The sequence below is a fragment of the Salmo trutta genome, chromosome 9 (assembly GCF_901001165.1).
Source record: "Salmo trutta chromosome 9, fSalTru1.1, whole genome shotgun sequence".
NCBI lineage: Eukaryota > Metazoa > Chordata > Actinopteri > Salmoniformes > Salmonidae > Salmo > Salmo trutta.
In genome coordinates, this window is record NC_042965.1 from 18,480,665 (window position 1) to 18,506,608 (window position 25,944).

Genomic DNA, 25,944 nt, shown 5'->3' on the forward strand with positions numbered 1-25,944 from the left:
GTAGAACATAACAACGTGGCTATGTACAGGGAGTAGAACATAACAACGTGGCTATGTACAGGGAGTAGAACATAACAACGTGGCTATGCACAGGGAGTAGAAAATAACAACGTGGCTATGTACAGGGAGTAGAACATAACAACGTGGCTATGCACAGGGAGTAGAAAATAACAACGTGGCTATGTACAGGGAGTAGAACATAACAACGTGGCTATGCACAGGGAGTAGAAAATAACAACGTGGCTATGTACAGGGAGTAGAACATAACAACGTGGCTATGCACAGGGAGTAGAAAATAACAACGTAGCTATGCACAGGGAGTAGAACATAACAACGTGGCTATGCACAGGGAGTAGAAAATAACAACGTGGCTATGCACAGGGAGTAGAACATAACAACGTGGCTATGTACAGGGAGTAGAACATAACAACGTGGCTATGCACAGCGAGTAGAACATAACAATGTGGCTATGCACAGGGAGTAGAAAATAACAACGTAGCTATGCACAGGGAGTAGAACATAACAACGTGGCTACGCACAGGGAGTAGAACATAACAACGTGGCTATGCACAGGGAGTAGAACATAACAACGTGGCTATGTACAGGGAGTAGAACATAACAACGTGGCTATGCACAGGGAGTAGAAAATAACAACGTGGCTATGTACAGGGAGTAGAACATAACAACGTGGCTATGCACAGGGAGTAGAAAATAACAACGTGAATATGCACAGGGAGTAGAAAATAACAACGTGGCTATGCACAGGGAGTAGAAAATAACAACGTGAATATGCACAGGGAGTAGAACATAACAACGTGGCTATGCACAGGGAGTAGAAAATAACAACGTGGCTATGCACAGGGAGTAGAAAATAACAACGTGGCTATGCACAGGGAGTAGAACATAACAACGTGGCTATGCACAGGGAGTAGAACATAACAACGTGGCTATGTACAGGGAGTAGAAAATAACAACGTGGCTATGTACAGGGAGTAGAAAATAACAACGTGGCTATGTACAGGGAGTAGAACATAACATGGCTATGTACAGGGAGTAGAACATAACATGGCTATATACAGGGAGTAGAACATAACATGGCTATATACAGCGAGTAGAACATAACATGGCTATGCACAGGGAGTAGAACATAACATGGCTATGCACAGGGAGTAGAACATAACATGGCTATGCACAGGGAGTAGAACATAACATGGCTATATACAGGGAGTAGAACATAACATGGCTATGTACAGGGAGTAGAACATAACAATGTGGCTATGCACAGGGAGTAGAACATAACAACGTGGCTATGCACAGGGGTAGAACATAACAACGTGGCTATGCACAGGGGGTAGAAAATAACAACGTGGCTATGCACAGGGAGTAGAACATAACAACGTGGCTATGTACAGGGAGTAGAAAATAACAACGTGGCTATGCACAGGGAGTAGAACATAACAACGTGACTATGCACAGGGAGTAGAACATAACAACGTGGCTATGTACAGGGAGTAGAACATAACAACGTGGCTATGTACAGGGAGTAGAACATAACAACGTGGCTATGCACAGGGAGTAGAAAATAACAACGTGGCTATGTACAGGGAGTAGAACATAACAACGTGGCTATGCACAGGGAGTAGAAAATAACAACGTGGCTATGTACAGGGAGTAGAACATAACAACGTGGCTATGCACAGGGAGTAGAAAATAACAACGTGGCTATGTACAGGGAGTAGAACATAACAACGTGGCTATGCACAGGGAGTAGAAAATAACAACGTAGCTATGCACAGGGAGTAGAACATAACAACGTGGCTATGCACAGGGAGTAGAAAATAACAACGTGGCTATGCACAGGGAGTAGAACATAACAACGTGGCTATGTACAGGGAGTAGAACATAACAACGTGGCTATGCACAGCGAGTAGAACATAACAATGTGGCTATGCACAGGGAGTAGAAAATAACAACGTAGCTATGTACAGGGAGTAGAACATAACAACGTGACTATGCACAGGGAGTAGAAAATAACAACGTGGCTATGCACAGGGAGTAGAACATAACAACGTGGCTATGCACAGGGAGTAGAACATAACAACGTGGCTATGCACAGGGAGTAGAACATAACAACGTGGCTATGCACAGGGAGTAGAACATAACAACGTGGCTATGTACAGGGAGTAGAACATAACAACGTGGCTATGCACAGGGAGTAGAAAATAACAACGTGGCTACGTACAGGGAGTAGAACATAACAACGTGGCTATGCACAGGGAGTAGAAAATAACAACGTGAATATGCACAGGGAGTAGAAAATAACAACGTGGCTATGCACAGGGAGTAGAAAATAACAACGTGAATATGCACAGGGAGTAGAACATAACAACGTGGCTATGCACAGGGAGTAGAAAATAACAACGTGGCTATGCACAGGGAGTAGAAAATAACAACGTGGCTATGCACAGGGAGTAGAACATAACAACGTGGCTATGCACAGGGAGTAGAACATAACAACGTGGCTATGTACAGGGAGTAGAAAATAACAACGTGGCTATGTACAGGGAGTAGAAAATAACAACGTGGCTATGCACAGGGAGTAGAAAATAACAACGTGGCTATGTACAGGGAGTAGAAAATAACATGGCTATGTACAGGGAGTAGAAAATAACAACGTGGCTATGCACAGGGAGTAGAAAATAACAACGTGGCTATGCACAGGGAATAGAACATAACAACGTGGCTATGCACAGGGAGTAGAACATAACAACGTGGCTATGCACAGGGAGTAGAACATAACAACGTGGCTATGTACAGGGAGTAGAAAATAACAACGTGGCTATGTACAGGGAGTAGAACATAACAACGTGGCTATGCACAGGGAGTAGAACATAACAACGTGGCTATGTACAGGGAGTAGAAAATAACAACGTGGCTATGCACAGGGAGTAGAACATAACAACGTGGCTATGTACAGGGAGTAGAACATAACAACGTGGCTATGCACAGGGAGTAGAAAATAACAACGTGGCTATGCACAGGGAGTAGAAAATAACAACGTGGCTATGCACAGGGAGTAGAAAATAACAACGTGGCTATGCACAGGGAGTAGAACATAACAACGTGACTATGTACAGGGAGTAGAAAATAACAACGTGGCTATGCACAGGGAGTAGAAAATAACAACGTGGCTATGTACAGGGAGTAGAAAATAACAACGTGGCTATGCACAGGGAGTAGAAAATAACAACGTGGCTATGCACAGGGAGTAGAACATAACAACGTGGCTATGTACAGGGAGTAGAACATAACAACGTGGTTATGCACAGGGAGTAGAAAATAACAACGTGGCTATGTACAGGGAGTAGAACATAACAACGTGGCTATGCACAGGGAGTAGAAAATAACAACGTGGCTATGTACAGGGAGTAGAAAATAACAACGTGGCTATGCACAGGGAGTAGAACATAACAACGTGGCTATGCACAGGGAGTAGAACATAACATGGCTATGTACAGGGAGTAGAAAATAACAACGTGGCTATGCACAGGGAGTAGAACATAACAACGTGGCTATGTACAGGGAGTAGAAAATAACAACGTGGCTATGCACAGGGAGTAGAAAATAACAACGTGGCTATGCACAGGGAGTAGAAAATAACAACGTGGCTATGCACAGGGAGTAGAAAATAACAACGTGGCTATGCACAGGGAGTAGAACATAACAACGTGACTATGTACAGGGAGTAGAAAATAACAACGTGGCTATGCACAGGGAGTAGAAAATAACAACGTGGCTATGCACAGGGAGTAGAAAATAACAACGTGGCTATGTACAGGGAGTAGAACATAACAACGTGGCTATGCACAGGGAGTAGAACATAACAACGTGGCTATGTACAGGGAGTAGAAAATAACAACGTGGCTATGCACAGGGAGTAGAAAATAACAACGTGGCTATGCACAGGGAGTAGAACATAACAACGTGGCTATGCACAGGGAGTAGAACATAACAACGTGGCTATGTACAGGGAGTAGAAAATAACAACGTGGCTATGTACAGGGAGTAGAAAATAACAACGTGGCTATGCACAGGGAGTAGAAAATAACAACGTGGCTATGCACAGGGAGTAGAACATAACAACGTGGCTATGCACAGGGAGTAGAACATAACAACGTGGCTATGCACAGGGAGTAGAACATAACAACGTGGCTATGCACAGGGAGTAGAACATAACAACGTGGCTATGTACAGGGAGTAGAACATAACAACGTGGCTATGCACAGGGAGTAGAAAATAACAACGTGGCTATGCACAGGGAGTAGAAAATAACAACGTGGCTATGCACAGGGAGTAGAAAATAACAACGTGGCTATGCACAGGGAGTAGAAAATAACAACGTGGTTATGCACAGGGAGTAGAACATAACAACGTGGCTATGCACAGGGAGTAGAAAATAACAACGTGGCTATGCACAGGGAGTAGAAAATAACAACGTGGCTATGTACAGGGAGTAGAACATAACAACGTGGCTATGCACAGGGAGTAGAACATAACAACGTGGCTATGTACAGGGAGTAGAAAATAACAACGTGGCTATGTACAGGGAGTAGAAAATAACAACGTGGCTATGCACAGGGAGTAGAACATAACAACGTGGCTATGCACAGGGAGTAGAAAATAACAACGTGGCTATGCACAGGGAGTAGAAAATAACAACGTGACTATGTACAGGGAGTAGAAAATAACAACGTGGCTATGTACAGGGAGTAGAAAATAACAACGTGGCTATGTACAGGGAGTAGAACATAACAACGTGGCTATGCACAGGGAGTAGAACATAACAACGTGGCTATGCACAGGGAGTAGAAAATAACAACGTGGCTATGCACAGGGAGTAGAACATAACAACGTGGCTATGCACAGGGAGTAGAAAATAACAACGTGGCTATGTACAGGGAGTAGAAAATAACAACGTGGCTATGCACAGGGAGTAGAACATAACAACGTGGCTATGCACAGGGAGTAGAAAATAACAACGTGGCTATGCACAGGGAGTAGAACATAACAACGTGGCTATGCACAGGGAGTAGAAAATAACAACGTGGCTATGTACAGGGAGTAGAACATAACATCGTGGCTATGTACAGGGAGTAGAACATAACAACGTGGCTATGCACAGGGAGTAGAACATAACAACGTGGCTATGCACAGGGAGTAGAAAATAACAACGTGGCTATGCACAGGGAGTAGAAAATAACAACGTGGCTATGTACAGGGAGTAGAACATAACAACGTGGCTATGTACAGGGAGTAGAACATAACAACGTGGCTATGCACAGGGAGTAGAACATAACAACGTGGCTATGCACAGGGAGTAGAAAATAACAACGTGGCTATGCACAGGGAGTAGAACATAACAACGTGACTATGTACAGGGAGTAGAAAATAACAACGTGGCTATGCACAGGGAGTAGAAAATAACAACGTGGCTATGTACAGGGAGTAGAAAATAACAACGTGGCTATGCACAGGGAGTAGAAAATAACAACGTGGCTATGCACAGGGAGTAGAAAATAACAACGTGGCTATGCACAGGGAGTAGAACATAACAACGTGACTATGTACAGGGAGTAGAAAATAACAACGTGGCTATGCACAGGGAGTAGAAAATAACAACGTGGCTATGTACAGGGAGTAGAAAATAACAACGTGGCTATGCACAGGGAGTAGAAAATAACAACGTGGCTATGCACAGGGAGTAGAACATAACAACGTGGCTATGTACAGGGAGTAGAACATAACAACGTGGTTATGCACAGGGAGTAGAAAATAACAACGTGGCTATGTACAGGGAGTAGAACATAACAACGTGGCTATGCACAGGGAGTAGAAAATAACAACGTGGCTATGTACAGGGAGTAGAAAATAACAACGTGGCTATGCACAGGGAGTAGAACATAACAACGTGGCTATGCACAGGGAGTAGAACATAACATGGCTATGTACAGGGAGTAGAAAATAACAACGTGGCTATGCACAGGGAGTAGAACATAACAACGTGGCTATGTACAGGGAGTAGAAAATAACAACGTGGCTATGCACAGGGAGTAGAAAATAACAACGTGGCTATGCACAGGGAGTAGAAAATAACAACGTGGCTATGCACAGGGAGTAGAAAATAACAACGTGGCTATGCACAGGGAGTAGAACATAACAACGTGACTATGTACAGGGAGTAGAAAATAACAACGTGGCTATGCACAGGGAGTAGAAAATAACAACGTGGCTATGCACAGGGAGTAGAAAATAACAACGTGGCTATGTACAGGGAGTAGAACATAACAACGTGGCTATGTACAGGGAGTAGAAAATAACAACGTGGCTATGCACAGGGAGTAGAAAATAACAACGTGGCTATGCACAGGGAGTAGAACATAACAACGTGGCTATGCACAGGGAGTAGAACATAACAACGTGGCTATGTACAGGGAGTAGAAAATAACAACGTGGCTATGTACAGGGAGTAGAAAATAACAACGTGGCTATGCACAGGGAGTAGAAAATAACAACGTGGCTATGCACAGGGAGTAGAACATAACAACGTGGCTATGCACAGGGAGTAGAACATAACAACGTGGCTATGCACAGGGAGTAGAACATAACAACGTGGCTATGCACAGGGAGTAGAACATAACAACGTGGCTATGTACAGGGAGTAGAACATAACAACGTGGCTATGCACAGGGAGTAGAAAATAACAACGTGGCTATGCACAGGGAGTAGAAAATAACAACGTGGCTATGCACAGGGAGTAGAAAATAACAACGTGGCTATGCACAGGGAGTAGAAAATAACAACGTGGTTATGCACAGGGAGTAGAACATAACAACGTGGCTATGCACAGGGAGTAGAAAATAACAACGTGGCTATGCACAGGGAGTAGAAAATAACAACGTGGCTATGTACAGGGAGTAGAACATAACAACGTGGCTATGCACAGGGAGTAGAACATAACAACGTGGCTATGTACAGGGAGTAGAAAATAACAACGTGGCTATGTACAGGGAGTAGAAAATAACAACGTGGCTATGCACAGGGAGTAGAACATAACAACGTGGCTATGCACAGGGAGTAGAAAATAACAACGTGGCTATGCACAGGGAGTAGAAAATAACAACGTGACTATGTACAGGGAGTAGAAAATAACAACGTGGCTATGTACAGGGAGTAGAAAATAACAACGTGGCTATGTACAGGGAGTAGAACATAACAACGTGGCTATGCACAGGGAGTAGAACATAACAACGTGGCTATGCACAGGGAGTAGAAAATAACAACGTGGCTATGCACAGGGAGTAGAACATAACAACGTGGCTATGCACAGGGAGTAGAAAATAACAACGTGGCTATGTACAGGGAGTAGAAAATAACAACGTGGCTATGCACAGGGAGTAGAACATAACAACGTGGCTATGCACAGGGAGTAGAAAATAACAACGTGGCTATGCACAGGGAGTAGAACATAACAACGTGGCTATGCACAGGGAGTAGAAAATAACAACGTGGCTATGTACAGGGAGTAGAACATAACATCGTGGCTATGTACAGGGAGTAGAACATAACAACGTGGCTATGCACAGGGAGTAGAACATAACAACGTGGCTATGCACAGGGAGTAGAAAATAACAACGTGGCTATGCACAGGGAGTAGAAAATAACAACGTGGCTATGTACAGGGAGTAGAACATAACAACGTGGCTATGTACAGGGAGTAGAACATAACAACGTGGCTATGCACAGGGAGTAGAACATAACAACGTGGCTATGCACAGGGAGTAGAAAATAACAACGTGGCTATGCACAGGGAGTAGAAAATAACAACGTGGCTATGTACAGGGAGTAGAAAATAACAACGTGGCTATGCACAGGGAGTAGAAAATAACAACGTGGCTATGTGCAGAGGTACAAGGTTGTTGAGGTAGCTATGTGTTGTACATGTAGGTAGGGTAAAGTGACTATACAACAGGATAGATAATAGACAGTAGCAGCAGTATACTGTAGGTAGGGTAAAGTGACTATACAACAGGATAGATAATAGACAGTAGCAGCAGTATACTGTAGGTAGGGTAAAGTGACTATACAACAGGATAGATAATAGACAGTAGCAGCAGTATACTGTAGGTAGGGTAAAGTGACTATACAACAGGATAAATGGTAGTCAGTAGCAGCAGTATACTGTAGGTAGGGTAAAGTGACTAGGCAACAGGATAGATAATAGACAGTAGCAGCAGTATACTGTAGGTAGGGTAAAGTGACTATACAACAGGATAAATGATAGACAGTAGCAGCAGTATACTGTAGGTAGGGTAAAGTGACTATACAACAGGATAGATGATAGACAGTAGCAGCAGTATACTGTAGGTAGGGTAAAGTGACTATACAACAGGATAGATGATAGACAGTAGCAGCAGTATACTGTAGGTAGGGTAAAGTGACTAGGCAACAGGATAGATAATAGACAGGAGCAGCAGTATACTGTAGGTAGGGTAAAGTGACTATACAACAGGATAGATGATAGACAGTAGCAGCAGTATACTGTAGGTAGGGTAAAGTGACTATACAACAGGATAAATGATAGACAGTAGCAGCAGTATACTGTAGGTAGGGTAAAGTGACTACAACAGGATAGATGATAGACAGTAGCAGCAGTATACTGTAGGTAGGGTAAAGTGACTATACAACAGGATAAATGATAGACAGTAGCAGCAGTATACTGTAGGTAGGGTAAAGTGACTATACAACAGGATAAATGATAGACAGTAGCAGCAGTATACTGTAGGTAGGGTAAAGTGACTATACAACAGGATAGATGATAGACAGTAGCAGCAGTATACTGTAGGTAGGGTAAAGTGACTATACAACAGGATAAATGATAGACAGTAGCAGCAGTATACTGGAGGTAGGGTAAAGTGACTATACAACAGGATAGATGATAGACAGTAGCAGCAGTATACTGGAGGTAGGGTAAAGTGACTATACAACAGGATAGATGATAGACAGTTGCAGCAGTATACTGTAGGTAGGGTAAAGTGACTATACAACAGGATAGATGATAGACAGTAGCAGCAGTATACTGTAGGTAGGGTAAAGTGACTATACAACAGGATAGATGATAGACAGTAGCAGCAGTATACTGTAGGTGGGGGTAAAGTGACTATACAACAGGATAGATGATAGACAGTAGCAGCAGTATACTGTAGGTAGGGTAAAGTGACTATACAACAGGATAGATGATAGACAGTAGCAGCAGTATTCTGTAGGTAGGGTAAAGTGACTATACAACAGGATAAATGATAGACAGTAGCAGCAGTATACTGTAGGTAGGGTAAAGTGACTACAACAGGATAGATGATAGACAGTAGCAGCAGTATACTGTAGGTAGGGTAAAGTGACTATACAACAGGATAAATGATAGACAGTAGCAGCAGTATACTGTAGGTAGGGTAAAGTGACTATACAACAGGATAGATGATAGACAGTAGCAGCAGTATACTGGAGGTAGGGTAAAGTGACTATACAACAGGATAGATGATAGACAGTAGCAGCAGTATACTGGAGGTAGGGTAAAGTGACTATACAACAGGATAGATGATAGACAGTAGCAGCAGTATACTGTAGGTAGGGTAAAGTGACTATACAACAGGATAAATGATAGACAGTAGCAGCAGTATACTGGAGGTAGGGTAAAGTGACTATACAACAGGATAGATGATAGACAGTAGCAGCAGTATACTGTAGGTAGGGTAAAGTGACTATACAACAGGATAGATGATAGACAGTAGCAGCAGTATACTGGAGGTAGGGTAAAGTGACTATACAACAGGATAGATGATAGACAGTAGCAGCAGTATACTGGAGGTAGGGTAAAGTGACTATACAACAGGATAGATGATAGACAGTAGCAGCAGTATACTGTAGGTAGGGTAAAGTGACTATACAACAGGATAAATGATAGACAGTAGCAGCAGTATACTGGAGGTAGGGTAAAGTGACTATACAACAGGATAGATGATAGACAGTAGCAGCAGTATACTGTAGGTAGGGTAAAGTGACTATACAACAGGATAAATGATAGACAGTAGCAGCAGTATACTGTAGGTAGGGTAAAGTGACTATACAACAGGATAAATGATAGACAGTAGCAGCAGTATACTGTAGGTCGGGTAAAGTGACTATACAACAGGATAAATGATAGACAGTAGCAGCAGTATACTGTAGGTAGGGTAAAGTGACTATACAACAGGATAGATGATAGACAGTAGCAGCAGTATACTGTAGGTAGGGTAAAGTGACTATACAACAGGATAGATGATAGACAGTAGCAGCAGTATACTGTAGGTAGGGTAAAGTGACTATACAACAGGATAGATGATAGACAGTAGCAGCAGTATACTGTAGGTAGGGTAAAGTGACTAGGCAACAGGATAGATGATAGACAGTAGCAGCAGTATACTGTAGGTAGGGTAAAGTGACTATACAACAGGATAGATGATAGACAGTAGCAGCAGTATACTGTAGGTAGGGGTAAAGTGACTATACAACAGGATAGATGATAGACAGTAGCAGCAGTATACTGTAGGTAGGGTAAAGTGACTATACAACAGGATAGATGATAGACAGTAGCAGCAGTATACTGTAGGTAGGGTAAAGTGACTATACAACAGGATAGATGATAGACAGTAGCAGCAGTATACTGTAGGTAGGGTAAAGTGACTAGGCAACAGGATAGATGATAGACAGTACCAGCAGTGTGTGTGTGTGGCGTCAGTATGCATGTGTGTGTGCATAGTCGGTGCAAAAAAAGGGTCAATGTAGGTAGTCCGGGTAGCCGTTTGATTAGCTATTTAGCAGTAATGTTTAGAAGTCTTATGGCTTGGGGATAGAAACTGTTCAGATTCCTTTCCTGTTGGTTCCAGACTTGGTGCATTTGTACTGGTTGCCATTTGGTAACGGGGAGAACAGTCTGTGGCTTGGGTGACTAGAGTCTTTGAAAAATGTTTTGGCCTTCCTCTGATACTGCCTGGTATAGAGGTCCTGTATGGCAGGGAGCTCTGCCCCAGTGATGTACTGGGCTGTACACACCACCCTCTGTAGCGCCTTGCGGTCGGATGTCAAGCAGTTGCCATACCAAGCGGTGACACAAGACGCTCTCAACGGTGCAGCTGTAGAACTTTTTGATGATCTGAGGGCCCATTCCAAATCTTTTCATCCTCCTGAGGGAGAAGAGGCGTTGACGTGCCCTTTTCATGACTGTGTTGGTATGTTTGGACCATGATATATCCTTAGTGATGTGGACACCGAGGAACTGGAAGCTCTCAACCCGCTCCGCTATAACCCCTGTTAATGTGATTGGGGGCGTGCTCTGCCCTCGGTTTCCTGTAGTCCACAATCCGCTCCTTTGTCTTAACAAGATTGAGGGAGAGGCTGTTGTCCAGGCACCACACTGCCAGGTCTCTGACCTCCTCCCTATAGTCTTATTGTTGTCGGTGATCAGGCCCTCACTCCTTGCCCTGTTTGTACCCTAGTCATCCCTGTGCCACCTGTGGAAATCCAAGCAGAGCGTTACACCCTTTACCCTGGGGACCGACTGGAGCTGAGCTGTAAAACCGACTCAGTCAACTGGACCAAGGACCATGCAGTGGTGCTGGACGGGGAGCACACACGCTTACGAGATGGCCAGCTGGAGATCGAGGGGGTGGAGCCGGCTGACTCGGGCCTGTACACCTGCGTCACCTTTGGCAACCACAGCTCTTACTTCTCTGTCAATGTCACAGGTAAGGTCAAAGCTACCACTGAGGGCTCAAATCACTGGTCCTGTAGAGAGAAACAATTCAAGGTACGTGGTAATGCAGCTACGCCCAAGTCAAATGACATATATTGTCCTATCTGCCTATTCACCAGTTGATATCCTGGCATCCTCTGAAGATGAAGACGAGGAGGATGAGTCTTCCTCAGAGGAGGCAAAGATGTCTAGCAGTCAAAAGCTTTTACGTAAGTGTCTGATCCTCCTAGTCCTACCACCTGTCACTGGAATGGTAGACCAGGACTGGGTCTGGACCCGATTCTGCTCCTGTTGAGGTTAATGCCCTGAACTTAACATGACAGCCCTGACTAATTTGGTTATTTCCTGTTACATTTCATATGTGATTCACCTATTAGGCATTTGCTGTTCATATAAGAGTGATTTGTTCACAGTTGTGATTCAGAGGGCCAGTAGCACCCCACACTGCTGTTTACACTTGAGTAAGGAATGTCACACTAGTGACTAAACTCAGTACATTCCAGACGTCCCCTGATTACTGTTTGTCTACGCAGCATTATAAAGCCAGTCAGGCGTGGTCAGCTGCCTACTGCCGTCTGGTGAACGCCATGTGCCCACAGGGAAGTAAGCAGCTAGCGTGGCGGGCACCCCTGACGATGACCTTGGGCCCCAAGAAACTAGGCAATCCTATATTGGAGTTTTGTATGTTTTTAAGCAAAACTGGAAATTGTCACTTGACTTGTACTGTTTTTGTGGATCGTTGTATAGAACTCTCCTAAGCCAGATGGAAACTACCTGCACACACAATTGTTGTGTCAATTCTTCTGTCAGAATAGGTCTTTAAGTGTTCTCTCTTTCTCCCCATTGTTCCTCAGCAATGGCCCCTCAGTGGGCTCAGCCCGAGAAGATGGAGAAAAAGCTACATGCTGTCCCAGCCAGTAAGACGGTCAAGTTCCGCTGCCAGGCCAGTGGAAACCCCACCCCAACACTCAAGTGGTTCAAGAACAGCAAGGAATTCAAGAGGGATCAGCGCATCGGGGGCTTCAAGGTAAACCCCCTCCCTGTATTCACCCCTTGGTACTGGGCGGCCAGAGACCATACTGTATTATCCTAATAGAAGATCCCCAAACTCCCTGAACATGAGTGCAGGTGTGATGGTGATCTCGTCACTGTTAAATCACCAACCCCCACCCCCAGCATTAGAGGCATGTCGCACCTGACTAGGGAACAATGCACAGTGAAATCCAATGCCACAACGAGATGATTGTGCCACAAAAAAGCATGCCTCGAGGATGGCAATTTTTGCCCTGGAGGCAGAATACGCCTGGCTGTCCTCATTTAACATATCTGGGTATCTGCTGTTTACAGCATTTGTTTTCAGTCCAGATTTCTCTGCGTATAGCAAAACCAACTTCTCAAAGGAAATTTGTTTATAATGAGGAGACGGAATAAATCCTGCAGATCTCCTGCATCTCAGTGTTGGGGAGCAGGACAGGACAGCTCACTGTCACAGAGGAAGTGAGACGGGGTAAACATTTCACAATAATGGGCGTGGTGGTGATAAGTCTGTTTCCTTTTCTTTTCCCTGGTGCAGATAGCATGTGTATACTGTGCGCTTGGCTTTTAAAGTTGACCATATCCGTGCCGTGGTGTGGACGATGGTGAGTGTGTTGGCTTGCGACAGCCTCATGTAGGATGTGCTGGGATGTTGTAGGAGTCTAGGGTCCTGTGCATCTGCTCTTCCCATCAAGGTGTTGTCCAGCCTTGTCCTCGGCAGCCCCCCCCCCCTGCTGGGAAACATTAAAGAGTTTCCTTTCAGCTGCCTTCTCTCCCCCAGCTCGGCCCTACCGGGCCACGCAGCACACTTTACCATCTGGCTGCTGTTTTTTCAGTCAAGGTGCAAAGGTCTAGATGGGCAGCTGGGGACGTCTATGAACGAGGCTCGCCAACCCCCGCGCTTTGGTTTTATGACCACAGCTCCATTGTTTATATAGTCTTAATGTATGGAGAGGGAAGGCAGGGGGAATAATACAGACCACATGTATTAACCCAAGCACAACACATCTGGCCAAAAGCAGCTGTGGAACCCCAGCGCATTTAAGCTAAATGAGGGAAACCTTAACGCAGGCTCTGTGTACACATGTTTGATGTCGCCATTGCCTGAGAGGTTTGTTAGTTTAATCACACACTGCCGGTCTTGGTCAGATATATGGAAGGAAAATAATAACTTGGAATATAGAGAACAGGATTTAGCCTTCGACGTGCATAGGATGTAACCTGGTCTACAGTGAGCTACAGTTTTTCCCGGAGCAGGTTGTGACAAGTCATGTAACCACTAAGAAAACCGTTTCCCCGCTCCAATATGTTTCCAAGAGTGCATTAATGTACTGTGTCTCAAGCAATGGAGCACAATATAGTTTTATGTGACATGGGAAATAGTCTCCTGACAGCAAGTTCCTCCTTCCCATGGATGTTAAAATAAAAACAAAGTAATTATGGTTTGATCTGCATTTCATTACACGTCATTGAACTCGTACATTTTTCCCCATTTTGTACAAATAACTAACTAGCAGCATGACAAATTAAATGTGCTCTGGAGAGGTTATGTACACCCCAATGTCAAAGAAAATAATTCCAGAAATGAACTTATGAATGAATAGTGTTGTATCAAGCTGGCTTGCCCATCTTTTTTATAATCTAGACACAAGTGTCTCACTAAAGTGTTTTATAGTAGGTGTTATAGGACATTTTGTGAAAGTATGGGGCTTTGGGGATCTATTTAAGTCTTAGTGCTTTGGTTGGACCAGCTGTCATCTGGAAGTGCATTCCATACTTCCTCCTCTGACTACATATTTTACCTTTCTCTTCTCCCATTTGTAGGTTCGAGAACACATGTGGACCATCATCATGGAGTCTGTAGTGCCATCCGACAAGGGGAACTACACCTGTGTAGTTGAAAACAAACATGGAAGCATCAACCACACTTACCAGCTGGATGTTGTTGGTAAGTCTCTTTCCTCTCCGGGTCATTTTATCGGGGAAATTTCTTGCTAATCCATTCACCTGGTTTAATCATCAATTGGATATTTATGTAGCTTAAATGTGTTGTTGGTTCAATATCGCTAATGGTTTACAACACTAAGCGCTAGTAATCAAAGTAATGGCGTGCCCTTTTTCCAAGGAGAGAGTCATATGGTCTGAACTGTTGTCAAATTAGCATTTTTTTTTTTATTAACCTTGTTTACGTTGTGGCCCTGCCAATGAAGCTGTCTGAAAAGGTGAAATTATTATTTCATCCTGGACCTGCCCTGTGACTTACTCATGCTCCATTGGTTCTATAAATCAAAGCTCCACCTCCACAGACAGTGGTGTCTCCTGGGATATTTGCGGCCAGGGCCTGTGTTGGCGTGACTTCACTCCCCAACCTCGGTCAACTGTGAGATCATTTTGCAGACAGAGTAATTCTACAAAATGTGTGTGAAGCGCCACACTCATCTCTGTATCAGGAAAGCAAATGAAGCCTGAACAGTTTGTTTCCCTGCCAGATGCTGGGCTCATTAGTATGGTTTGGCAAGTTATCAGTCATCAAAATGGCACACAGAGAACATTTCTCTCAGGGAAATGGCTCGAAACTTGTCTGCAAGCTTGTGTTTCCAGTAATTTGGGAAAAATGGCAGCAATTATACAGGCGGCAGAGTAGTTGGGGAGCTGCTATTTCCTTGGCTGTGAAATTACCGTCTGTAAGTAGTGAAAGGACATGAGATCTGGGTAACCTTGTAACCTGGCCTGAGATCAACCTCTACCAAGGCCAGACTGACAGAGCTGTCCTCCTCCTGTTGTCTTTTACTTTCCCAGATCAGCCATGCCTCAATGCTTATTCATTACTGGAATGAACGAGAAACATAGCCTAATCATTTGCTGTTGTTTTCCAATGGTAATGCATGGTGGTTTTTACCAAGGTATTTCTGTTGCACTGCCCGCTTGGATTCTCCACCACTATGTCTTTGACGTGTCTTTGTATGTGATTTAAGGTGTGTCTTTGTATGTGATTTAAGGTGTGTCTTTGTATGTGATTTAAGGTGTGTCTTTTTTGTTATTAATGTTCGTATTTCAATGTTATTGTCATGCGTCTGTGTGTATCCGTTGCAGAGCGTTCCCCCCACAGACCCATCCTTCAGGCCGGACTGCCAGCCAATCTCACTGCGGTGGTGGGCAGTGATGTGGCGTTTGAGTGTAAGGTGTTCAGCGACCCCCAGCCCCACATCCAGTGGCTGAAGCACATCGAGGTCAATGGGAGTCGCGTAGGCCCTGATGGCTTACCCTACGTCCGCGTCCTCAAGGTAGGGGCTCGCAGCGCACTGACTGGGTCCACCACCAGCCTACACAGGACACAACATAGCTTTGTTTATTCTGTTCAGTCAGGAACTAAATGTGAAAACCTCCATTAAGTAAGAGATGACACCCCATGTTATGCTTGGGGGAATGCAGACATACAACTGTGTAGTAATACAGCCAAACCGTATTAGATTTCAATTAAATTGTGTAGTACACTCTTAAGCGCATGTCTTTGTTGAGTAGTTTGTATCATTTTCATTTCCTGTTGCATCATGTCTATTATAACCCTTCAAGACTGTCTGGCAAAGGATAGCAAATAGTATCCATCTTCGAGGATATGGCAGGTAGGTAGCCTAGCAGTTAAGAGCGTTGGGCCAGTAACCAAAAGGTCGTGGGTTCCAATCCCCTAGCCGACCTAGTGAAAAATCTGTCGGCGTGCCCTTGAGCAAGGCACTTTAACCTTAATTGCTTCTGTAAGTCACTCTGGATAAGAGTGTCTGCTAAATGACTAAAATTTACATTTTATCTTTCTATATACCGTAAATTCCGGACTATAAGCCGCAACTTTTTTCCCAGGCTTTGAACCTCACGGCTTAAACAATGACGCGGCTAATATATGGATTTTTCCCGCTTTCAATTTTTTTTCTTCCAAAAACACACATTCTGTGACGTGCTCAGTTTTTTGGCGGCATGAAGCTTTCATTAGACCAATGAAATTGCCGAACGGGTTAAGGTCAAACAACTTTTTTGTTTACTGTTTAGATTAAATCGAGCGCTCTCAAACTTCCCATCATTCTGATTACGGTAGTCATTTTGTCACCCTCATCATGGCAAAGACACGGAGAAATGCATATGATGCAGCTTTCAAGTTGAAGGCGATTGATCTGGCTGTTGGAAAAGGAAATAGAGCTGCTGCACGGGAGCTTGGTCTTAATGAGTCGATGATAAGACGTTGGAAACAGCAGCGTGAGGAATTGACTCAGTGCAAAAAGACAACTAAAGCTTACTGCTAATTTTTTATTTTTGTTACAAGCCGTGTTTCGTTAACGCCTGTGTAAAGTTCATTTGTTTCAATGTACCGGTAGGCACCTGCGGCTTATAGACATGTGCGGCTTATTTATGTTCAAAATAATATATCTTTTTAAATTCAGTGGGTGTGGCTTATATTCAGGTGCGCTTAATAGTCCGGAAATTACGGTAAGTAGTTTCCTGTGCCTTGTAAAAGTCTATGCTTGAGAGGGGAAAGTCAATGCTAACAAATGATTGTGATCTCATTCAACAGAGACGTTTGTTACAACCTCATCTTGACTTGTTGTTGCACATGACATGTTTTTGTTTACAGCACTCTGGGGTCAATAGCTCGGACACTCAGGTGTTGACCCTCTACAATGTCACTGAGGAGGAGAGCGGGGAGTATATATGTAAAGTGTCCAATTATATAGGAGAGGCCAATCAGTCGGCCTGGCTGACCATCGTCAGGCATGAGGCCCAAGGTAACCGCCCCACGCAGCAGCAGCAGCAGCAGCACATAGAGAGATCCTCAGCCAGGGGCTGCTAGGGCCACCTGGAGACCTAGGGACTTGTTTAGGGATGACCTCAGCTGTTTCTCTCCTCCCTCCCTCGCTCCCTCCCTTCTATCCCGCCTCAGTGCTCCTGACTGTAAATTACACTATGGAAAATTCCCAGCAGAGCGGTTGAATGTGTTTAGTCTTGCTTTATGTTGGACTGCTTTCTCTTTCCTGCCCCATGCCTCTCCCGTGCCCTCCTAATAAGGGCCTCTCCTGCCATCCACTGCTGTTAGTTTCACTCCCTCGCCCTTCAAAGTCTTCTGCTCAGATCTCTGACTGCCTCTCTCTTATTACTGCCTTGTCCCCCCTACTTTTCAGCTGTCTTACTCAGCCTTTCCGTCTTTCACTGAGCTCCTGCTGTTTGTCTCGTGGATTTGTTGTATGGTGAAGTGTGTGTGTGTGGCCTTGAGAGTGAGTGTGTGTGTGCTCTGCTGAGGGGTTTTCCATGTAGCCCATCTCTTGCATGTAGAGATGAGTCTTTAGGGTATGGGATGTCCGTCCCTGCTCCTTCTCAAATGGTGATGGTCCAGTGAAGGGTTCAGTGCTGCGGTGCGGTCTCTACCTAACTAGCTCCTCCACTAACTGACTGGAGGGCCGATACTGGTTTTTACTCTTGGGGGGGATGGTGTTGGACAGAGGGGAGTATGAACACCCCACCCACCCTCTGTCCTGTCCCCTCCTCTACCAGAAGTCTTTCCCTTTCAGAATCTTTTACTCATGCCTCCATTTTTCCTCTGGGCCTCTTGTCGGGTCTGCTACCATTGTTCTTTTCTAGACTGCTGGCCTTAACACCACCGACAAGGAAATGGAAATCCTCCAACTGAGGAATGTGTCTTTTGATGATGCTGGGGAGTATACCTGCTTGGCGGGCAATTCTATCGGGTTCTCTCATCACTCTGCATGGTTGATCGTTTTTAAAGGTATCAATGGTTTTCTCCTCTGATCTCCTTCCCCTCCCTCCTCTCCACTTTGGCTTGGCCATCCACTGCCCACATTTATCTGAATATGGTCTCTGTAGACCCTACTTCAGTGAGTAATGTGGATGTGTGTGGAAGCCAGGCCAAGTTGTGATACTAACCTTTTCCCTTCCCCTGTCAGCATGGTTCCATGCCCATCCAACCTTTCTGGATGGGACGGTATGGTCCATGTTGAGAAATGATTCCCAGAAATCACAGAATGCCAAACAACCCATCTGACCCATAAAATCTACCTCAACTGACAACCCCTGAATCAGAAAGTTTAGGTGTTTCATACCCTCAAAATAAATAAATGACAATTTCCTCTGCCAATTTCATAAAAATCATTTGTCAGATTTCCACATTGTTTCAAATGGTTAACGGGTAACTTTACAATGCACTTCTACTTGACTGCCTTAAGATGAAGTTTTCCATTCAGAAGGGTTTGTTTGGCAGTACTGTTGGTGTTTCACTCCAACTTGTCTTTCCCATTCTGGTTTCAATTTGGTGTTTACATTTGATTCCTTGTGAGGCTGATTTTTTTCTGACAAGCACTACAAATGACATATGTCCCTGATGTCATTTCCTGCTGTGAGGACGAAGCCTGCTCTTAAGGCTAGCTTTGATAATTGGCTCATTGTTGTGGACGGCTCATTCCTCTGGGTTGGAATAGGCATTTGTCCAATTATCAAGCTGCTTGTCATTCAGCCTCAAGACACAAGGACAGCTCACTTGTGTTGCTGGTGTTTGTGTCATTCTGGTGTTTTTCGGAAAGCGAGGTAAAAAAAAGAAACATCCAATATGTTAATTTTAAACCATATTGTAAAATGTTGGAGATAATTAGATTAAACATTTTATCTTTTGTGTCTTCAGCATGTAGGTAGATTTGATCCTCATACCGAGAGACAATATCAAATTTTGTACTGTCTAAATTACAAGGGAATCATAATGACAATTGTTTGTACCAACAATCACCACACAAGCCGCCATTTTAAAACCAAACTGGGCTTTTATGCAGAACCACCATTTTATGTGCTCTAAGGAAGTCAGAATGGGACATTTACTTTAAATAAATAATTAGCTTAAGTTAAACTACTGAACACATTCTATTTATAACATATATTACAACATTTATGAATGAGTAGTATGTTTGAAAAATGTGTATTAGTGTGGAGTGGCATGGTTTTTGTCTGTGATGTTAACACGCATTGTCCTGAATAACCGAGCCTTTGCACACAAAAAGAAATACATTTGGGGGAAAAATGGTTTTAGGAAGCTAAGATTGAACTTAATGTACATCCGTGTTAATGCTCATCAGTTTGCACAAGGCTCTGTATTATTTGGGTTTGTCCCAGCTCAAGAGGACTTGGCCGTTCTCTGCCACTAGAGACTATGGCTGCTGGTCAAACTGGCAAAGAATGTGGAGTGAAACCCTATGCCTGAAAGAAGTGATTATGGTGCCACAATAGGAGTTTGTGCTCCGCTCTCTATGCCAGTGGTGTTAAGGGCTCTGTTTTTCTGTACATGTCAGCTGAGTGGTCTTAGTGAATGTATCAGGGTGGTGTTTGTGTGTTCAGTGTTTTTGTTACATGCCTGTTGTGAAAGTGCGATTGATATTTGAGAATGCATGGACCTCTGTTGTGTGATTTGACCCTGTGTGGCTGACCTATTGCCCCGTATCCTATTGTCCCCCGTCGCGTTGCCCTCATCCAGCAGTCCCCCGCTCCCCACCACCCAACCAAACCTACCTGGAAGTGCTGATCTACTGCGTGGGCTTCTTCCTCATTGCTGTCATGGTGGCCGTGGCCATCGTCATCAAGATGCGCAGCTCGTCCAAGAAAAGTGACTTCAACAGTCAGCTGGCTGTCCACAAGCTGGCTAAAAGCATCCCCCTGCGCAGACAGGTAACAGAAAGTAGATAGGGGGTTTGACATCTTTATACCTTTTCTGCTTTCTCATCCCATTTAGTGTAATCTTTATGGTATCTTAATACTTTTTTTAACGTATTCCTATCACTTATTCTTATCAAATGGAAGTGTTCATTATCTTGTGAAAATAAAAAACCTTAATTCCTCGAACTTCTGGTTCCTCAAAGAGCCCATGAGGTGAGTCAGGTTGGTATGAGTAGAGGGCATGTGTTCGTCTCATCCTGCTATCTGCTTCCACTGGGATTCAAGTAGTTTTAGTTGTTACATTTAGTGTCTACAGACTTATTTAAGTAACATTTTGAAGGTTTAACATTATTTTCTGTCCACACACTGGATATCCTTCTGTCTGTCTCTGTTGTACCTTCCCTGGCTCCACTATGAGAGAGTAACGGCAGGCTTCTGTATTCCAGGTGTCAGTGGACTCTAGCTCCTCCCTCCACTCCGGGGTGATGTTGGTGCGGCCGTCCCGCCTCTCGTCCAGCGGCTCTCCTATGCTGTCTGGGGTGTCTGAGTACGAGCTGCCCCAGGACCCACGCTGGGAGCTGCCCAGGGACAGGTACACAGATGACTGGAACACACCTATTAAATACAGACATAACATCACACTCCTTTGAATGGGAACATTGCCTGACTGTTTCAATCATCTCACATTTGTTGTTTTTTCCTATCCCTGTGACCCACTTAGACTGGTGCTTGGGAAGCCCCTGGGAGAAGGCTGCTTTGGCCAGGTGGTGATGGGAGAGGCTTTAGGGATGGACAAAGAGAAGCCAAATAGGGTCACCAAAGTGGCCGTCAAGATGCTCAAATGTAAGTCAATTTTTTTTTCTTTCATAAACCATATGAAACCTGTGATTTAGGCACATGGCTGGGTTGCCGATACTGCATGTTGGAAAGTTATTTCAAACGCAAGGAGCACAGAATTGAGCAGAAAACCACAACTGCTATTACAGGATGGGAGGAGAGTTCTACTTAGTGCTGTGATGCACAGACATTATAAGAGGCATCTGCCACTGGCTCCTGGCCACTGTGCAAATGGGAGACCAGAGTAAACATTTATGAGAACCCCTGAGTTTGGATATATGACAGGGTTCATAAAACTGTGAAGAGTGGGGATGTAGGAAAATAACCATTTATTGCTTGGTACTTTTTAAGTGCCTCCCCCCAGAGAGTGCTACCTTCATCTCCCCCCTCCCCCCTACCTGCATGTCCCTCTGAAAGTAGACTCTCCTCTTGGTTAGCTTAGTGGTGTCTGTAGACTTTTCCCTACAGTTGGTGCCTTTTGAAACATTTTTAAATAGGGTATGTAAATTTACTTTGAAATCATTTTGCATAGCAGTGTCTTTTGCGCTGTACACAACTGGGATGTTTTACATGAGAACTCTTTTTGATTTGCCAATCATAGAGTTCAGGGTTGGGTGATTTGTTGTAATGAGTCTAATTTCTTTCTCATTTTTTCCCTCCCCTCAGCTGATGCTACAGAGAAAGACCTGTCAGATCTGATCTCCGAGATGGAGATGATGAAGATCATTGGGAAGCACAAGAACATCATTAACCTGCTGGGAGCCTGTACCCAGGATGGTAGGTCTCACACTGGCGCACTCCCTTCAAATCCTTCATTCAGAAAGGCTGAAAACATGTTTCGTTTTGGAGAGGGGAAAGTGAGTGTTTTGGGAATGTGTTTTTAGACCCTTGCATTGTTCAGTTGTTTAACAAGACCACAAAAAGCACAGCATGATCAGATCAGCATGCAAAAATGTGTGTAATGGTATGAGTAAGGGGATTCTGACACCAACTTCCGAGCTCTGTTTGAGATGACCACAGCTGCTGCCAGGGTTGCCATATCTTTCAAATCTTGACTGACAAGCCCTGGCACCATGAGCTGTGTTCTGCTGGGGAGGAACATTAGCCTTCTCTGACCCTGCTGTGAACATTGGAGAGCTCTCTGTTCTAAATATCATGTAGCAGAACACAGGAGGCTGCTCTTTGTTCCACCTGGTCCCTTGAGAAGTTCCAGTAGGTTATTGTAGCAATCTGTTAGCATTTCACACCTTATTACCCGGACCTGTTTGACATACAAACTTTCATCTTTGGCAAAATGTTTTCAAGTCTTTGCATTTACTTACTATAGATGGTGGATATTTTGTTTTTCTTCTTCACACAGCATACAAGTGTTAACAGACATTTGGTTTCTTTTTCTTGTTCTTTAGTTACAGCTTGTAAATTCTTAATGCCTTGATTTGTAATGGTCTTTTTCCCTGACCACAAAATAGCTGTCCAGAATACACCATTACTCTTGGTGCTCATTGGCATGTTAGGAGAAAGATACAGCTGTTGGTTATAATTCAGAGCTTAACTCTCTCACCATGACCCCTCCACCGCTCAGTGACATCCCTCCTCGCCGCCGGAAATGCTGTTCTCTGACAGTAAACATGGTGTGCTCCCATCAGTCTGTCTTGTTGCGTTAGGTGTCACATAAAAGGTATTTCAAATGTCACGTCCTCCAGTGGTGTTGAGGAGTGACCTTTGTCTCCCTCCCCAGGCCCTCTTTATGTTATTGTGGAGTATGCCTCCAAGGGAAACCTCCGGGAGTACCTGAGAGCTCGGCGTCCACCAGGCATGGAGTACTGCTACAACCCTGACCAGGTGCCCATAGAGAACATGTCTATCAAAGACCTGGTGTCCTGTGCCTACCAGGTGGCCCGCGGCATGGAGTACCTGTCCTCTAAGAAGGTAACATCAGGATCCGACTCTACCTACATCAGCACAGTTGAGTATAGAGTACACAGTAAAGATGCAGTGAATGTACCAGGCCGGCTGGACCTTGTTCTTATGTTTGTCTGTGTACAGTGTATCCACCGAGACCTTGCTGCCCGCAACGTGCTGGTGACAGAGGACAACGTGATGAAGATCGCAGATTTTGGCCTGGCCAGAGATATCCACCATATTGATTACTATAAGAAGACCACCAATGTCAGTATGCTACTAATTACCTACCTCAGCCATGCCAATCAATGTGAAAATTGCTTCCCCTGACCTTATTCCATCTCCTGTGTCAATTTGCCAATTTACACTAGCATTTAACCCATAGGGTCGTTTACCAGTCAAGTGGATGGCCCCAGAAGCTCTATTTGACCGGATATACACGCACCAAAGTGATGTGTGAGTATGGAAGAAATACACATTTACCATATTTGGAATGGGCAGAAGTTGGCCAGATACCCGTGGCTTGTATGATATGACCTGTGTGTTGACTGATGTGGCTTGTCCTGTCCCTCTGTATCGGCAGATGGTCTTTCGGGGTGCTGCTGTGGGAGATCTTCACCCTGGGGGGCTCGCCGTACCCGGGGGTCCCTGTAGAAGAGCTGTTCAAGCTGCTGAAGGAGGGCCACCGCATGGACAAGCCCTCCACCTGCACTCACGAACTGTAAGCCTCCTTCCTCCGTGTTCTATCATTAGAATGGATGCTATGGGTTTATCCTAGAGCACAGGGATGCAGCTGCTGCAAAGACATTGATCTCTGATAATAAAAAAGACAGGCAAGCCAGCAGCAGAATTAGGACTCTTACTCTCCCTCTCTATTCTCTCTATTTCTCCTCCTCCCTCACAGATACATGATGATGAGGGACTGCTGGCATGCCGTTCCCTCTCACCGGCCCACGTTCAAACAGCTGGTGGAAGACCTGGACCGCACCCTGGCCATGACGTCCAACCAGGTGAGTCTCCACATTGAGCACACCTCAGCAGTTCACACACAGTCAACAAAGGTGATAAACTCACATCCTTGTATTACTGTCAGGACCGAATGTTAAAATGTTGTGTTTACTTGATATTTAAGCCACTTGTCTGTATGTGGGTGTGAAATGGAAGATATCCAAAGACAGATATATGACTGTGTTCTGGCCAGTGTGTCCAATCCTCTCTCATAAATTCCATCTGTGTGTGTTTGCAGGAGTACTTGGAGCTGTCTGTGCCTCTGGACCAGTATTCCCCCAGCTACCCCGACACTCGCAGCTCCACCTGTTCCTCTGGCGAGGACTCTGTCTTCTCCCACGATGCTGGGGCTGAGGAGCCCTGCCTGCCAAAGTTCCCTCCCCATTCCAACGGGGTGGCCCTCAAGAAGCGCTGATACCTCACTCCCCTCAAACACCCTGACATTCCTCTTACTGTCGTTCCTTCTCTGCACCGCTGGCCTGGTATGAACTCTCCCAACCCTCCCAGAGACTAGGCAAAACACTGGTTTAGAGTGGGACAAGCTTAATTCTGAAACTTTTAAACGTACCGGTTGGGCATCAAGGACTCAAGGCTGCCGCAGTTTCTTGGCTCGTGATTGAGGTGGATATGTTTTCGGGGCACTTTGCATTGCTGGGATTGTCTTTCTTTTTGTGTCAAACGGTGCAGGAGAAGGAAAGACTAATTTCTCCACTTTGGGCATTCCATGGAACAAGATAAACAGACCGTACTAAACTGAAAGAATTATGAATTGGATGGATCTGAGTTAGGATTATGTCTGTTGTATTTTTTTCCAATGTTCATCAATAATAAATGAAAGTATTTTGCTTCTAAGACCAAATCCAGAGAATATATTAACAAAGGACATTCATACAGTGCCTTCAGAAAGTGTTCACACCCCTTGACCTTTTTAAAATGTTGTTGTGTTACAAAGTGGGATTAAAATAGATTTAATTATAATTTTTTGTCAACGATCTATACAAAATAGTCATATCTAAGTGGAAGAAAAATATTATGTAAAAATATTAAAACACTAATATACCTTGATTAGATAAGTATTTATATTCCTGAGTCAATACATGTTATAATCACCCTTGGCAGCGATTCCAACTGTTAGTCTTTCCTGGATTGTAAAATATCTGCCCATTATTCTTAAAAAAGTTCTTCAAACTCTGAAGTTCTTTGTGATCATTCCTAGACAGCCATTTTCAAGTCTTGCCATAGATTTTCAAGCCAATTTAAGTCAAAACTGTAACTAGGCCACTAAGGAACATTCGATGTCATCTTGGACAGTGTACGCCAGTGTATTTTTGGCCTTGTGTTTTACATTATTGTCCTGCTGAAAGGTGAATTTGTCTCCCAGTGTCTGTTGGAAAGCAGACTGAACCAGATTTCCCTCTGGGATTTTGCCTGTGCTTAGCTCTATCTGTTTATTTTTATCCCCTCCCCCCAAAAAAACTCTAGTCCTTGCCGATGACAAGCATACCCATAACACGATGCAGCCATCACCATGCTTGAAAATATGAAGAGTGGTACTCCATGATGTGTTGTTGGATTTGCTATAAACATAACACTTTGTATTCAGGACATAATGTTTAATTCTT

The 25,944-nt window shown here is 44.2% G+C and overlaps 1 protein-coding gene across 7 annotated transcripts in view; it reads left to right on the plus strand.

Moving 5' to 3' along the window:
- The window catches only part of fgfr1a (fibroblast growth factor receptor 1a), a 52,365-nt gene extending 27,024 nt beyond the window's left edge, over nt 1-25,341 (plus strand). For 2 of the 7 annotated variants that reach the window (XM_029762815.1, XM_029762816.1), the window contains exons 3-18: nt 11,589-11,837; nt 11,965-12,054; nt 12,700-12,872; nt 14,705-14,828; nt 15,974-16,164; nt 17,502-17,652; nt 20,397-20,593; nt 21,022-21,167; nt 21,297-21,418; nt 22,079-22,189; nt 23,151-23,377; nt 23,459-23,581; nt 23,700-23,770; nt 23,898-24,035; nt 24,219-24,324; nt 24,561-25,341. In XM_029762815.1, the coding sequence (XP_029618675.1) occupies nt 11,589-11,837; nt 11,965-12,054; nt 12,700-12,872; nt 14,705-14,828; nt 15,974-16,164; nt 17,502-17,652; nt 20,397-20,593; nt 21,022-21,167; nt 21,297-21,418; nt 22,079-22,189; nt 23,151-23,377; nt 23,459-23,581; nt 23,700-23,770; nt 23,898-24,035; nt 24,219-24,324; nt 24,561-24,737 (2,396 nt within the window). In that variant the 3' untranslated portion in view covers nt 24,738-25,341. Of the gene's footprint in view, nt 1-11,588; nt 11,838-11,964; nt 12,055-12,699; nt 12,873-14,704; nt 14,829-15,973; nt 16,165-17,501; nt 17,653-18,502; nt 18,648-20,396; nt 20,594-21,021; nt 21,168-21,296; nt 21,419-22,078; nt 22,190-23,150; nt 23,378-23,458; nt 23,582-23,699; nt 23,771-23,897; nt 24,036-24,218; nt 24,325-24,560 lie in introns of all 7 variants that reach the window. The other 5 variants (XM_029762820.1, XM_029762819.1, XM_029762821.1 and 2 more) reach the window with 5 other exon arrangements.
- Nucleotides 25,342-25,944: the final 603 nt, after the last annotated feature.